This window comes from Hydra vulgaris, chromosome 10, assembly GCF_038396675.1.
Source record: "Hydra vulgaris chromosome 10, alternate assembly HydraT2T_AEP".
In the NCBI taxonomy this organism is placed as follows: domain Eukaryota; kingdom Metazoa; phylum Cnidaria; class Hydrozoa; order Anthoathecata; family Hydridae; genus Hydra; species Hydra vulgaris.
The window spans coordinates 33,983,015-33,999,656 of record NC_088929.1 but is presented as its reverse complement, the minus strand read 5'-3'; the positions used below and the strand labels follow the sequence as shown (position 1 = coordinate 33,999,656).

Here is a 16,642-nt window from a genome sequence, read left to right as displayed (position 1 = left end):
ATATATAATTTTCATACATAAAAGTTCTGCTAAATCTTCCGTAGAATGGTTTATCTGAATCTGGTTAGTTTACACCTAACCTCGCAAATTCATTTTCAGTATTTATATTTTCATGTTTTATAAAGTGTAGGAAAAGTTTTTTTATCCTAAGTTTCAATATCACACACTCCTAGTTTACAGAATTTGATAAAATAAATAAAATAATTTCGGTATAACAAAAATATATAAAACTTGTAGCAAAGGTTTTTTTTGTGTTTTGCCTTAGGCTATATATATACATTTTTTTTAAATGACAAAATACAACACAAACTACTATCTGACAAAATAAAAAGTCAATAGAATCAAATTTTAAAAAAATTATTTAACATTTAAAAATCTCTAGAAAAAAACCATTTTGCCCCATGCAAGGGGTATAAATGTAACAATAACATATGTAGTAGACTTTAGGCATAGTTCACAAGTAAAACTTGGCCTTTTATCTTCTTTTTCTAAACCAGTATACAAGTAATGTGGCAGCTGTGATAATCACTATAAGAAAAGTAACTTCCAACACTAGTTGAGTAATTTTTTTGACAGTGTAGACAGGAAGTGTTTTCGTCTGAAATTTTTACCGTTTCCCCTTTTTAGATGCAGTGTTTTGTCCAACTTTTAGATGCAGTGTTTTGTCCAACTTTTAGATGCAGTGTTTTGTCCATTTACTTAACCTTTTTTTTTATTTTTTATATTCATAACAATTTTTGTTTGTCATTTTGAGCCGTTTTCCTTTTTTTGATGACTTTCGCTCACTTTTCCTCAGGGTGTAAATAGTAAGGCTCTATATGAAAAGGAGATTAGGATCGCAGTTTTTCCACTCTGTCTTGATAGCCTCCTTTGCAGTGACTGCTATGGTATTGGAATGATAAACCTGGGAGACACATTTTGAAATGATGTGGTATAAACAATGCTCATAGATGTTGTTAAGATACTGCAAATTATTTGGAAAATATGCTGGTAAAATCAAATAATTGGCTTGTAGAAGCTATTGTATGGACGTTAGAAACATTTAAATTGCAAAAAAAATTTAATTACTAAAAGCAGTTGTAAGTAATTGGGTTGTATTGGATAACTTGTACTTACAGATAGATGGCTGGATAACTTGTACTTACAAATAGATGGCTGACAGAGACACAGAGGTGGCTAGTACCATGTCACATGTATCAGCAATAGGATTTTTTATCAAGGAAAATAATATCAGCAGTTTCTGCACTTAGATGTGCTCAATGAGGAGGCAAACACAGAAAAATTGTACCATTCTCACTCACAATGTTAATCAACTTTTGATAATACCTAGTTCTATATTGGTTAAAAGCAACGTGAGCTTCAGCGTATCACTTGAAATAATAAAATTCTGCTTTATATGATATGATACGGTTAAATTATATCAAAGTTCATTTTAAGTAATATTTACTTATTCAAGACAAATTTTGCTAAAATTTTAAACTAATGCAACTGATACTGATGGTGGCATTTTGTCACATGATAATTCAAAATCAATCACTATTTAGTTGTTTCCTATACTATTTATTTATCGTAAACTCAAGTCAATCGGAGATTACAGAGTATTCACAGCCAAAAACTTTATATATATATATATATATATATATATATATATATATATATATATATATATATATATATATATACATATATATATATATATATATATATATATATACATATATATATATACATATATATATATATATATATATATATATATATATATATATATATAATATATATATATATATACACACATATATATATATAAAGTTTTTACCCCCTGTATATATATATATATATATATATATATATATATATATATATTCACCCCCTGTATATATATATATATATACATGTATATATATATATATATATATATATATATATATATATATATATATATATATATATATATATATATATATATATATGTATATATATATGTATATATATATATATATATATATATTTATATATATATATATATATATATATATATATATATATATATATGTATATATATATGTATATACATATATATATATATATATATATATATATATATATATATATATATATATATATATATATATATATATATATATATATATATATATATATATATTTATATATATATATACAGTGGCGGAACTTCAAAATTTGGGCCCCCCCGCAAAAGAATGTTTTTTTTAAAAAAAATAAAGCTTCACATATTAAATAGATATTTATTTCATATATCATATTTAAAAACAAAAAATTAAATAAAGATAAAGATAGCTTCAAAACGAAACTAAAACTTAACCGAACTTAAATAGTGAAAACTTTCCTCCTTGATTTCATATTGGCAAAATCGGTAATGATGTTTTTCATTTCCATTTTTCCAGCCGCTTTTGCCTCAATAGAAACTATTGCAAGGTCGCTTAAACGTTCTTTACCAATGGTATTTCGTAAATAATTTTTTATTATTTTAAGTTTCGAAAAAGAACGTTCAGCTGATGCAACAGTAACAGGTAATGTAAGAAACAATAACAATGTTGTTATCACTTGTGGAACGCTTGCAGCTATAGTTGACAATTTTACTATTAAAAGGTCAGCCAATTCACGTATAGATGATATTTTGATATTTTATCGTGTAGCATTGACTTTACCATAACCATTTGCAGCGGAAATTCAGTTGTTATATCTTCACTATATTTTCTCTGAATGGCTTCTGCACAGCTTATGATCTCACGATCTTTCATTACCATTAATTTATTTGGATGGATGCAGGAAAATAATTGTACCACTTCTTGCATTCCTTAAATCTATTGTCGAGTTGGTTGATAACGACGTCCAAAATTTTTATAAAAATATTGATGCGAAAAATTTCCTTACTACTATCAAAACGGTGATCTGTAGATAATTCGTCAAAATGCCTTTTCACAATTTTTCTTCTTTTTTGAAAAAATATTGCAGGAATCTGCCACGTAGTCGCTATTTCTACCGCTTCAAGTTTTGCTGAATCAAACATCTTTCTATATTGTTTTAAATTTTTGCTGGCATTTTCTAGAGAACCTGAAGCTGTCGTAAGATCTAAATTTTTAGTTTGCAGCAATTTTGATGGTATATGTACCTCATTAAGGACTTTAGACAAAAGCACGCATAAAAAAACAAATTCGAAACTGCTCATATTTTTTTGTATTCGTACTGCTTCTTCGCGTTCTTCACGTTTTGTACTTGTTATGATATCTCGGAAAGAGCTTTCATTATATCAAGAAAGCGAATTTTAACGGCGAAAAGAGAAGTATATCGTCCTGCCCATCGCGTTGGATTTAACCTTTTTAATGTTATTTGTGATTCTCCTGTATATTCGGATAGTAGACCCTACCTGTTTATGCTATTTCCGAAAAATGAATACACATCTTCTAGCATTACAAAAAATGAAGCAACTTCAACACAACATTTAACCGCATCGTTAATAACAAGATTTAAATTATGAGCTGCGCAATGCATATACATAGCATTGGGTTGATTTTTCTTAAAAAGGGCCTGAACCCCATTGTATATCCCACTCATGACGTTCGCACCATCTTAACCTTGACCCCTGCAGTTACTTAATTTTATATGATGTTTTTCTAACAGATTTAAAATTTCTTCATGTAGTCCAGCAGCAGTGTGGTTATATATTTCCGTGAATCCCAAGAAAACTTCTTTAATTTCAATTGATGTGGCTTCATCTTTTTCATTTTTAATAATTTTTACGTATCTAAATACTTGACTGAGCTGATCTCTTTTAGTAATATCTTGTGTTGTATCCATTATAATTGAATAAAAAGGTGAACTATTAATATCAGCAGTAAGAGTGGCTTTTAAATGTGTTGCAAGGCAATGTATGACTTCATTTTAAATTTGATGGCTTAAATATTTTATAGATCCATTTGGCATACTCAAAACTTGCTTCATAACATTATCATATTTAGCTAAAAGTTGAACTTGAGTTAAAAAATTACCATTATATTCATTGTCAAATGATTCACGATGACCACGAAAAGCCAAAGAATTTTTACAAAGTGCTAATGTTATATTTACTATCCGCTCTAAGACTTGCACTCAAAAATTTGATTGGTATCGTATTTGTTCTTCTATATTTTTATCAATTGTTTCATTATGTCGCCATTTTTCATAAATGCAACAAGCAAATATATGTTGTTGACTATTTTCGTGAATTTTAATTTTTTTAGAAAGACCACGCCAATCTCTGACACCATGCTCACGCCAGTTATCCTTTGCTTTTCGTTCTTCTGAGAAAAACCAACAAGGCTCGCAATAAACGGCATCAAGTTTTGGGGAATAGCAAAGCCACATTCTTTCTATAGATCCATATTTTGTGGTAGTTTTAAAATATTCCTTGGAAAACCTACGGTTTTCTTGCAAGGGGTCGCGTATAAAAGGACCTTTTGGCCGACACGATTCCGATAATACAATTATTTTCTTAATATCTTTTGTTAGTATTTTACCATGAAAATTTGCAATGTCAGTAGAAAATAATTCACTTGATTTTTCTAAATTAATTTGTTCAATGGCGTCATTCGTATCAGAGTTTGAATCCTCCTTGTCTTCATTTCGGTGGTTTCTCGGAGACCTATTCACATCTTCTTCGTTCACATTTTTATTACCAGTAGCAATGTTTTCTTCGATATCATCATGTTCTACTGACTGATTTATACATACCACTTCTGCAGAGTTTTGACTTTCCACTTCCGTTTCCGCTCGCTTTTCGATTGGTTTCAAAAACGTTGTTAGCTTCGGCAATTTAGCTAAAGTAGCTTTTGTTTCTTTTAACTTTCTTCTTTTTGCTGAACCGCTTGTACTACTTAATTTCTTTTCCATTATTATGAGTCAAAATCTAAATTATTATAAATTTATAAATTCAGTACCTGTTGTAAAATTTTTAATTATTACAAATTTATTAATTACCTTTTATTAAATATATCAGTGAAGTAATAAACTCTCGTGCAACAATACTTTATTATTCGTAACACGATTAAATAAATTGGAGACTAGCAATTCAGATAAAATAAGAAATGAAAAGTTAACTTAATACAACGGAAGATTTAATATAAAATTGAAAATGAGGACATACATTTAAAAGTTAATTTGTATATTGCAACAAGGATTATAGAATCATTATCCTTGATATGCAACGACATAACAAATAATATTGTTTATATTTTAAAAATATTGAATATGCAACTAAGAACTTATAAATTGAAGAACTTCTTACAGTTTAAAAAAAACTTATACGCAACAAATTATTACTTTTACCGAATTCAGTCTAATTGTCTAATTCATACACAAACACAACATAACGGTATAAAAATTAACTATACAATAACATCTGGCAGTTCGCAGCTGATAATCGTACTTTATTTCTCAATTGCGTATGCAATTTTAAAAAGGTTAAAACTTTTCGTTTAAATGTAAACTACGCACTCCAATACAAAAATAAATTTTTGAACAATATATTTTAATACGATGGATGACATTTTTTTTATCCAAGTTTTATATTTTAGGGCCCACTATACCTGCGGAAAAGAGTTTTATAGTATAAATATTATTGAGAGTATAATTTTTTTTATATGAGGGCCCCCTATAGCTGGTAGGCCCCCCCGCAACGCAGGGTCCTGCGTCCAGTAGTTCCGCCACTGTATATATATATATATATATATATATATATATATATATATATATATATATATATATATATATATATATATATATATATATATATATATATATACAGGGGGTGGCACCAGCATTTTTTGGTCTTTGAGATATCTAACTTCCAGACATGGAGCAAACTTCAAACATTTATATGTTGATTATGTCAAATAAGGATGCCTTGCATAAAATTGCGATTATTGGAACCTAGGAACAAAAAAGCCCCAAAATTTTAGCTCCCTCTGCCCCAAACGTGAGAGCAACAAGTTAATGAAATCTTTTTTGAACTATTCTCAACTAAACTTACATTCACGATAAATTTTAAATTTCATAGTAAAATATTTTATCTTTCAAAATATATAACCATATAAAGTTTAAACACCCCTCAATTTGAGGAGGTTGCAAATTTTATATGGTAATAATTTTTGAACGCTGAGAAAATATACTATGAAACTTAAAATTTCTCGATGAATATAAGTCTAGTTGAAAATAGTACAAAAAATATTTTATCAACTTGTTGCTCTCACGTTTGGGGCAGAGGGGGCTTTTTTGTTACCAGGCTCCAATCATCGCAACTTTTTGCAAAGCATCCTTATTTGACATAAGTATAAACATATAAATGTTTGGAGTTTGCTCCATGTCTGGGAGTTGGTCTCGAAGACCAAAAAAAAAAAAGATATATATATATATAGTTTTTTGGTGTGAATACCCTGTAATCTCCGATTGACTTGAGTTGGCTGATTATTGCTTAAATTGTCATATCCTTTTTATTTTAAATGCTTTTGTTGAACGCGTATTTTGCCATATTAGGAAAAAACATTTATTATGACTAGTAAAGTGGTACGGATCGAATCCAATTTTACTAGTCACAGAAAACGCCCCATTTCGTTTGTTCCCTTAAAAAACTTCAAGGTAACAAAATTTAGACTCAGACAATCATTGTAAAAAGTCAAATTTTGTTCTTAACTTAATCTTATCATCCAATTTTTATTTGTTTTTTAGTATAACTGATAAAAGTGATGATAAAATTGTTGTTGCAATTCGTAATGCGATGACGCAATTCGTAATGTGATGATTTTACATCTACTAAACATCTACGTTGTTAGGTTGGAAGTTTAAATTCATGATTTATTTCAAACTTTTTACGACTTTTTACGCTAAATTTTGGAGTAGCTACATGCATACGTTGCACTATTTTTATAAAGTCTTATAGGATTGACCCTCCAAGAGCTTCAAACCTCGATATATGACGTAATGAGTGATAAAACTTTAAATCTGTGTTGAGTATGGAAAAATTTTCAAAGCAAGAATATTTAATAAAAGATTTGTAACATTTATAAATTTTTATACAATACATAAAGCAACACAACTTTATAAATTTTATAAACCAAAAGAAAAGTAAAGTGAAAAAAGTGAAGTTTTTTCTTCAAAGATGAAGCTGTGAGGTTATTAACATTTATAACTAACTATTAGGTTATCCGGACTTTTCATCCACACTCGAGAATAAATAGATGCTTGGCATCGTTGCCTCGTAGAGTAATCATGTATATAACACTGCTTTGCTGGCGTGTTATTTTCGTCTGGATTACTGCAGGAAGATTTAAAGATATCGAAAATAACTTTGTATGACATGCCAGCGACAACTTGCTTTGTTAACTCATGTATTTTACCTCTTATATATCTAAAACAGAGTTAAAGATAATTATTTTAAAATAGTATGTAGTAAACAATGATAATAAAAAATAATTGTAGTCATTAAATTTTTTAATTCAAGCATTTGTTATACAAAAAACAATTTTTTGCTTTAAGCCTAAAAAAAAGTTGTTTCAATAATTACAATAATACAATACATGACAATAAATACAATAATATACATGACTTACAATATACAATAAACTATAACTGGTTTATTAGAATGAAAATAACACCAATTTAAAATACATTTATATTTTCATTTCGATGAAAACAAAGTTATTAAAATTTTGAATAACTTTATTTAAAGCATCAGATTAAATTAGATTGTATTTATTAGAGCAAATGATTGTATTTATTAGAGCATGTTCTTAAGTGGCCCAATAATAATTTATGTATTAGCGTGCAACATTGACATATAACAAATAAAAAATTCATATAAAAAATAACAATAATATACAATTTAACACAAACAAAACTTTTCAAAACCATATGAGTTCATTTTTCTTTTAGAGATCTTGATATTATCAGCATTAACAAATTCTAAAGGCAACTGATTACAAATGCTATATTTGCAAGTATTTATTTGAAATTGTTGTTTGTGCATCTTATTTATGATTTCGGTTGTCGTTTTTGTTATCAATAAAAAATAAATCAAATTCGTCGATTGAAAGCAAGTAATACAGAATTTTGAAGCAAGTCAATAAGTTATATTTTAATTAACTTGTCTTAAGCTACTGAAATCGTCTGGTTAAATGGCTTAAGCATAGGCTTTTTTAATTTGATATGGCAATTAAACAGGGGAGCAATATTGTATCTGATATAATAAATGAAGTGAAGGCTTTTACTGAGTTACTAGGATCACATTACTTAATGCATTTAAAATAAGGAATGCTCTAGTATTAGCTGCATGGATAACATTTGAATGTCTTTTAAAATCTTTTCTTTAACTTGACGTGACTCTTTTCTCAACTTTCTTTGTCATCCTTTGAGCAGTAGAAAACTAACCTTTTCTATAGAAATTAGCTACTATATTGCTTGTGGGTTTGTTTTTAAAAGTAACCTTTATTATTAACAAACCTTTTAATTTTAAATATAGTTTTATATTGCTTTTGGGTTTGTAATTTTTTTTAATAATATAATTTGTTCTATTATATAATTACATCTTTTCATTTTTAAAATTGGCTAAGAGTGCTTGTGGGTTTGTACTTTTTTTTTTTTTTTTATGCTTTAATTTTGAAAAAAATTTTTTTTTAATAAAATTGCAAAAATAACTTACAACATAATTTTGTTTAATATTAATATAAAAATATACTACATATGTGGAAGGACGAGGGTGGATAAAATTTTTTTATATAAAAGTACAAATATTTCATTTACATTGGTAAATGAATTATTTGTACTTTTATATAAAAAATTTTTATCCTTTAAAAAAAGAAGAACTCCACTCCTCTAATCAGAAAATACTCCGTTTCTTCAATAAGGATTAAAAGCTTGATTTAATTACAAACGAGTTGACAAAAGCATTGCTAAATATTGTAACTTTCTGTAAAGACTAAAAAGTAGAAAATTAAATATAGCAAAAACATTTGTTAAAAAGTATAATCTTTTTTGTACTAAAAAGTAGAAAATAAACTTTTTAATTTAAATTTAATAGTTCAGCAAACTAAAGATTGACAGGTATGTTTCTATATAAATCTTCTGCAGACCTGTCAATCTTTAGTTTACTGAACTATTAAATTTAAATTAAAAAGTTTACTTTCTACTTTTTAGTACAAAAAAGATTATATTTTTTAGCAAATATTTTTGCTATATTTTATTAATATTAGGGTGAGAACCCAGAGTTACACCAAGATCTTTCGGATTTGAAGACAAAGTTAAAATCTTGTAACTTATAGTTGAAATGTACATTTTCTCAATGAAGCAGACATGATCCTATGTACAAAATGTATATTGCTAGCAAAGGGTAGTTATTCTGTAATTAAATGTTTGTCTAGTGCAATACTCTAATCATTAACAGATTCTAAAAGATTTGTACGAGTTTCTTGAGGAAACCATATTGATTATGGGCTATAAGGTTATAGTGAGTTAAACACTTAATGATATTCAAATTGAATTATTTTTGTTGATGTTCCATTAATGGTACATTAGAGTGAAATCGGTCCGTAATTATTAGGATTGGATGCTGATGTTCTTTTCGAAACTGGAGAAAAAAAGATTGAAGTCATTGATTTTATGTATTTAATAATGATAATGTTGCCATAAACCAATGACATTGCAGCCATAGATAATTGAATTTGTTGCTGGTGTGCAAATGTCAATGTTATCCTCTATATGGGATAACATTGGGATTAATATATTTTTGTACCATAAATGATATTTCAAATTGTGAGGGGTGAAACTATTATTATAGTTTTGACAAACAAAATAGAGAAAACATTTTAAATATATACTCGCACAAACCTACATTTTTGTTTAAAAAATTAGCAACAATAAAAAGTTGCTGTAATAAATTACTTTTTATATGAATGATATCAATTAGCGACAGTTTTGATAATGCCTACTTGACAATATGAAAAAGTTAATGTAATAAAAATATTATTACAATTTAAAACTTTTTTTACTTAAAAACGACTCAATATACAACAAATTAATGACTCAATACACACATTTTCTTTATTGATGAATATTAGAAGATTTTTGACAACAAAAAATGTTTTAATATTCATCAATAAAGAAAATTCAAAATCCTAATTAATACTTGAAAAGTAAAATAGATGGCTATCTACATCAACATTGATAATATCATAAAAAGATTCAGATTTTCAGACTGATATTTATCATTATTATTTAAAGAGAAATGGACTGAGTTCATTTCTCAGTAAATATAGAGAAACTGAATAACACAATCATTTATAACTTATACCATAGAAATCAGATAGTCAAATTTTATTTTGGAATATTAAGGTTGTTAGTAGCATGAAATTTAAAAAAAATTTTGGGACCTAAAGTCAACACAAATTCAACAAAAATCAACACAAATTATGTCAATATCAGTGTCATCTTGAATAGTCAGCACATGTTCAGACCTAATATCGTTGAGAGAAAATAGTAACTTCTCCACCAATTTTCAAATGGTCTTTACTTTTGAGTAAAAATTTGTTGTAGTAGTAGTTTAGTAGTAGTAGTAGTAGTAGTAGTAGTAGTAGTAGTAGTAGCAGCAGCAGCAGCAGTAGTAGCAGCAGTAGTAGTAGTAGTAGCAGCAGCAGCAGCAGCAGCAGCAGCAGCAGCAGCAGCAGCAGCAGTAGTAGTAATAGTAGTAGTAGTAGTAGTAGTAGTAGTAGTAGTAGTAGTAGTAGTAGTAGTAGTAGTAGTAGTAGTAGTAGTAGTAGTAGTGTGTTTTGACACAGAGCCAATTGATGATGGCATTTGTTAAAGAAAAAAAAGGCGAAAATAAGTTTTCTGCATTTTTTTATAAGAAAGTATAAGAAATTTCTATAAAAGATTTGTAAATATGTAACTAATGTAAACTAATAAAAATATTTCATTTAAAATTATGCATATGCAAAAACTCCATTTATATAGCCTTTCTGTATGTGTAACACCAATAGGTTAACTTGAGTTTATCTTATATGAAATTATTAAATGGTGAATTTGAACCTACAGAAATGATAGAGTGATAGTACTGAGAGTAAAAAGTCTTTGAAAATGTAATGATTTTATTATGAAATATTTCAAGAATAAAAAATACTGTTTTATTTAAAAATACATATTATACTAAAGAAGAATTTGAATATGACAAAATCATTAAAGTTATTACAGTTTCTGATTATCACAATGCTTTTAATTTGAGTTTTTTTTTTATTTAAATTTGTGTGTGACTATTTGTATTTGATTTAAAGTTTATGAGCTCTGTTACATGAATTACTTTCAAGTACATTTAAATTTTATTTTAATGTGTAGAGACTCTGCAAAAAGATAATATGGGTCTTATGCCGTCCATATCTTGTTTAGTCCCCTGTTTGTTTATTATTTATATTTTTGTAATTAAATTTAATCATATGTAAGATTTAAACAAAATCTATATATAAACAGTAAAATAATTATAATAATAGGATCATTTTTATTTGCTAAATGCAACAATATTGTATTATTAAGTGATGAGCTGATGAAAAACTATAACATGTTTAAGATAGATGTTGATTGTGCCTCTTAACATTCATTCTTTTACTCAGTGCTGCATTTTAATTAAGAAATCAGACAAAATAAGGTGTGATATTTCTTATCAAATACACTTTTTAATGCGCTTTTTTAAAATTCAGAAACAAAGTACAGAATTTTAGGAGTATAAGGGATTGTCTATAGATTAAGAAATGCTAAATTTAATCATTCAAGAAAAAAGATCACATGGTTTCCCTTGCAGAGTCTTAATTTAAATCAGAATTTAAATTAAATCAGCCTTTTATGTTCAAAGTTAATGCTCAACTAGTTTCTCCGCACAGCAGCCTTGTTTGTCAAGATTCATGTTTTGGAGTTATACAGTTGAAAGAGGGTTGTAAACACAACTAAAGTAGCCTTCTCAATTGTAGTGGCCTTCGTGGTCTTGAGGAGGTAAATTGAAACAAATAAAAAAAAAAAAAAAAAAAAGAGCAAATGATCTACTACTTCTATTTTTTAAAATAAGTTTAACGTACAAAATATATGGGCATTCTCTAACTCTAAGTAAAAATGATTCTCCAGGAAGATTGTTAATAGATTTAAAGAAAAATTGCTTTGTTAAACTTTTTTACAAATAAGCTTTGAAGAAAAACTTCAAAGACAACGTTGAGATGACAAGAAAAGTTTAAATTTTCAAATAAGATGACTTCACAATTTGGCTTTTCATCATGGAATGATATATCTTCAAATCAAATTTCAAAAAAATTAAAAAAATTAAAATATATGCTTTTTTCATATTTTTGTAACTGAAATTTAATCTTTTTTGATTTATCCATTTCCTTTTTTTTTTTTTTTTTAATATTATTTGGTATTCAATTGAAAAAATTACAATTATTTAAAAAAAAACAGGACATTTTAGATAAGATAAAAGAAGTAATTAATGTTATAAAAACAACTTAAGCATTTGAATAACGATTATGCAAAAAAAGTTTGTTTCAAAATATTGAATGACAATTATTTTCAATATTAGCGCTATTTACTAATGAAATAAATTCAGATAAAATTAAAAACAAAGACAATTTAATTTTGAATCCAATTTTATTTTTAAATACTACTTAACATTAGGATTTTACTTTTTAAAAAAAAAGTTTTTTACTGGAATTCTTTTTTTTTTTTAAACAGTGTTTTATGTGCATGATAAATTTTTTTTTAAATCCATTAAACTTTTTTTCATAAGGCAAGTAAAAATGTAACTATGTATATTTTTTTATAAATGGTAATAGGAAATCTAAAAAAAAAGGCCTGTAAAATGATAAAATACAGTTTTTATTTTTGCAATAAGTTGTATTTTTCATTTGTTACTCACTAACTTTTGTAAAACTTTATAATGTAAATATATCATACATAGGCCTTGGAATTAGGATCGGAATAAAATTTGTAATATATTTTGAGTAGCTATAAGTTATCATTTAAATTAAGTAAAAATACATTAAGACAATTTGGTTTAAACATGCGTTTAGTTTACAAGTTATTACAATAAAAGTTTTAATAACTTTTTTTTGTAGACTATTTAAATGATTATGTCATTTTGGGAAGGTATAAAATAAGAAAAGGCTGATGCGCAGAGAAACAAGTTGAGCAGGGTAAAGGGCAAACGCTCTACCACTACACCACTAGTGCATGTACACTTGAAATTAACAAGTATGTTATATAAAGTATCTTAGTAGTAATACCTTGAACCTAAAAGTTATTTTTTGAGCAAAGAAAAGAGTAAAAAACAAATTATAATTTTTTACATCATAATTGAAACTTTATATAATCTACTGTAGCATTTTCATACCTAAAAACTCTGGTTAATTAACACAAAAAAATCAAAAAAAAAAAATTTGGAGTCCAGAGACCAAGGAGTTTCTATATTTTGATCCCGGAGTCCCTAAAATTCAATAGGACTTCGCATTCCTGTTTCTTTGTATGAATTATTTGGGACTTTTTATTGTTATAGAAATTTTGAAATTTTTTTTTTAATAATTTAAATTAGGTGATTTATTCATTATTGAGGATAAACCAAAAGGGCTGATTCTCAGATTATTTAGCCTGTATCATTTTGCAAATATTAATTTTTTTTTCTATCATTGAGCCAACAATGAACAGGGTCATTAAAAACTTATTTTTTATATCAGTTTATTTTACCCAACTTCATTGCTTCATTAATTACTTCTTGTACCATTTGCATATTTATCATTTCAACAATTATTTGTTCTTGGCTATTAGTTTATAGAGTTAAAACATGTAATTTTATCATTATCAAATTTACGTACATCAAAAATTTTGTTAAGTGCTTTTTTAACATCTGTTTTTTTTTGATTCATCAACATTAAAAACCAGAGTATTTTTTTATTTCTTTTAATTCTTTTTGCAGTTTCAACAGAGACACCATTAAGAATAAAAGTAACTGTTACTTGGTCATTTATTCCGAGCTTATTTATTATTATTATTTGTAGTAAAAAAACTATTATATAAAAAATAAAAGCTTTATTATTAGCTTTTCTAGCTTCTAATCAGCAACACCATTTTGCAACTTATCATTCTGCTTTATTAAATCAAAAAGTTTTTAAAAGCTTAAACTCTTACCGATTTTTAAATTTAAAGAAAATTTAAACTTAAAAAGATTAACTTTGAAACTTTTTTAACCAAAACATTTAACAAGCTTCAAAAACACATCTGTTCTCTGCCACAATCAAAAGTAGAAGGATATCAGTAAAAAAAAAAAAGTAAAAGGATAACACCAGTTAATTATTTTTAAACTTTTTTTGATAACTTTATTTTGTTCAAGTGTTTCAATTCCGTTCAAAATTAAAGTACATCATTTAAAACAAAAAAGTTACTTCAACATAACTTTTTCTCTCTGTTTAGTTAAAAAAACTGAATAATTTTAAAATTAGAAAAAAAGCTTTAAATAAATAAGCTTACCGATATTTATCATTTTGATCAAGATTTATTTTTTCAACAATTTTGTTTAAACCATCAATTAAATCATTGGGTAAATTTTCTTCAGAAATTTCATTTTCCGAAAGTGTTGTTATGCCTCCTACCAATCTTGAATTCGTAGTTGTTGTAAGTTGTATGCTGACAACAATGAAAAATAACAAGCCTGGTGTAATCATTTTGCTAATAAACATACAAACACACACACACGAATCAAAAAATTTTCAAGAGCTTTAACTTAATTTAGATTTTCAAATTTAAAAAAAAACTTGAAACATTTAGCAAGCTTTAACAACAAATCTGCTCTCAATCTCTGCCACAATCAAAAGTAGAAGGATATCATCAGTAAAAAATAACTTTATTTAAACTATCAATTATATATATACATATATATATACATACATATATATATATATATATATATATATATATATATATATATATATATATATATATATATATATATATATATATATATATATACATACATATACACAGGTAAAAGGACCTAAGAATGCAGTGGACCTCAGAATGTCAGGTTGGAAATAAATCAACATAAAACTCGATTTTTTTAAATAAACTCTGAAAGCGTTAAATAATCTGATTAAAGAATATAATGTTAAGTCATAAATAAAAAAATATTACATGTAATCCTTTAAAAATAGTCTAAATTATGAAGACATTGAAAAAAGTCTACAAGCTATTAAACATTTTTAAAAAATAATTTTGAATATTTCAAGCCCTCCTAAAAATAAGTTTGCAGAACCTTACCAGAAATGTTGCCTTAAGACTCCAAAAACAGTGCTAAAAAGATGCGTACGCAGAATAAATTTAATTATTTTTAACAATTTTGTTAAAATTACCTTTTAAAATATCTAGCATTTTGAGGTGCTGCACCTAACCATACATACTTAAGTGATTATTTTTATAATTTTGTTTAAATTAACATTGACAAACTTAAAAAAAAAAAAATAATAAGATCCAGGTAAACCTTAATCCAAAATCAGCAAATAAAGAATGCTAGGTTGTATTCTGGATAAAATTAGTTCTAGGAATGAAGTCTTCAACATTATCTTCATCAGACTCAAACTGAAGGCATTTTTTGGGTCATATTTCACAAATATTCGGTTTTAAGCCTGTTTCACCTCGACATAGTGCTTTACTAAATGTAGATTTCAAAACATTATGGCAACATGAGCATTCTCGAAGCTTAGTTGCTGCACAAACTTTCTTTCCACATGTACATTCTTCCTTACATTTATAGAATGCCTTAATTTGTTGTTGTTGCTTGGATTTCCTTTCTTTATTAGCTTTCTCCTTTTTAGCTTTGTCTTTCTTGATTAAAGAAACTGTTTCCAATATTTTTTCCCCCTCCATTAAGCCGTGAACCTGGGTAACTAACTGGGTAAAGTACAGATTTAGCACTTCTGTACTCAGAGTGCAATTTCTGATTGGTTTGATCAAGGAGATTTGTCATTTGTGGAGATTAGAAGGTTTGGAATTCTTATAACTGCTTCTTTTGAAGCCATGTGGGCACTATTCCCTTTTCCCTTGTGATGTGGCACATGGCTATATCTCCTCCAAAGGAAACAAAAGGATGTATAGTAACGCATTCTCTATTTTCTCTTATCATCTTTTGACAACTTTCTCCTCGCATACCCTCTCCCCGCATACACTAAACCATTTGGAGTACCATCAACTTAATAGTTTATAAACTGGGTTGTTTCATCATGATTTTAAATTCTAGTGGTATCTATATTTCCCTGCCATACACCTGTTTCTAACTGATTTGCATCAATGAAAATATTACATTCTATAAGTTCTTCAGCTAATATGTTGAGGTGGTTACATGCTATTTCTTTTGTGCAGTTATGGGCACAATTTATAGATACAGTTCCTTGTCTCTTTTGGTAATGTGCTTTTGATATTTTGCATCCCAGCGCTTCTAGAAAGACTTGCTAAGCTTCTTTGTTTGGAGTGCTTGTTGAGCATTTGGTGATAGCTTAGTAATCTGACATCCACTGAGGTTTCTACAGACTTGCTTTCTTACTCCCAAAATATTCAA

General features: G+C 27.0%; 1 protein-coding gene and 1 long non-coding RNA gene across 2 annotated transcripts; both read right to left on the bottom strand.

The window, feature by feature from the left end:
* Nucleotides 1-4,131: 4,131 nt before the first annotated feature.
* Nucleotides 4,132-4,911, bottom strand: LOC136086293 (uncharacterized). The gene has a single exon (XM_065808585.1). It carries the CDS (start codon nt 4,909-4,911, stop codon nt 4,132-4,134), a length of 780 nt encoding a protein of 259 aa, XP_065664657.1.
* A 2,143-nt stretch (nt 4,912-7,054) lies between these two features.
* On the bottom strand, nt 7,055-14,765 carry LOC136085926 (uncharacterized). The gene is made up of 2 exons (XR_010641264.1): nt 14,563-14,765; nt 7,055-7,423 (listed from the first exon to the last, which is right to left on the bottom strand). It is a non-coding gene; the product is annotated as an uncharacterized LOC136085926 (long non-coding RNA).
* Between the last annotated feature and the right edge of the window lie 1,877 nt (nt 14,766-16,642).

Coding starts and splice junctions, on each gene's coding strand:
- LOC136086293 (XM_065808585.1), bottom strand. CDS start 4,911: ATGGAAAAGAAATTAAGTAGTACAAGCGGTTCAGCAAAAAGAAGAAAG.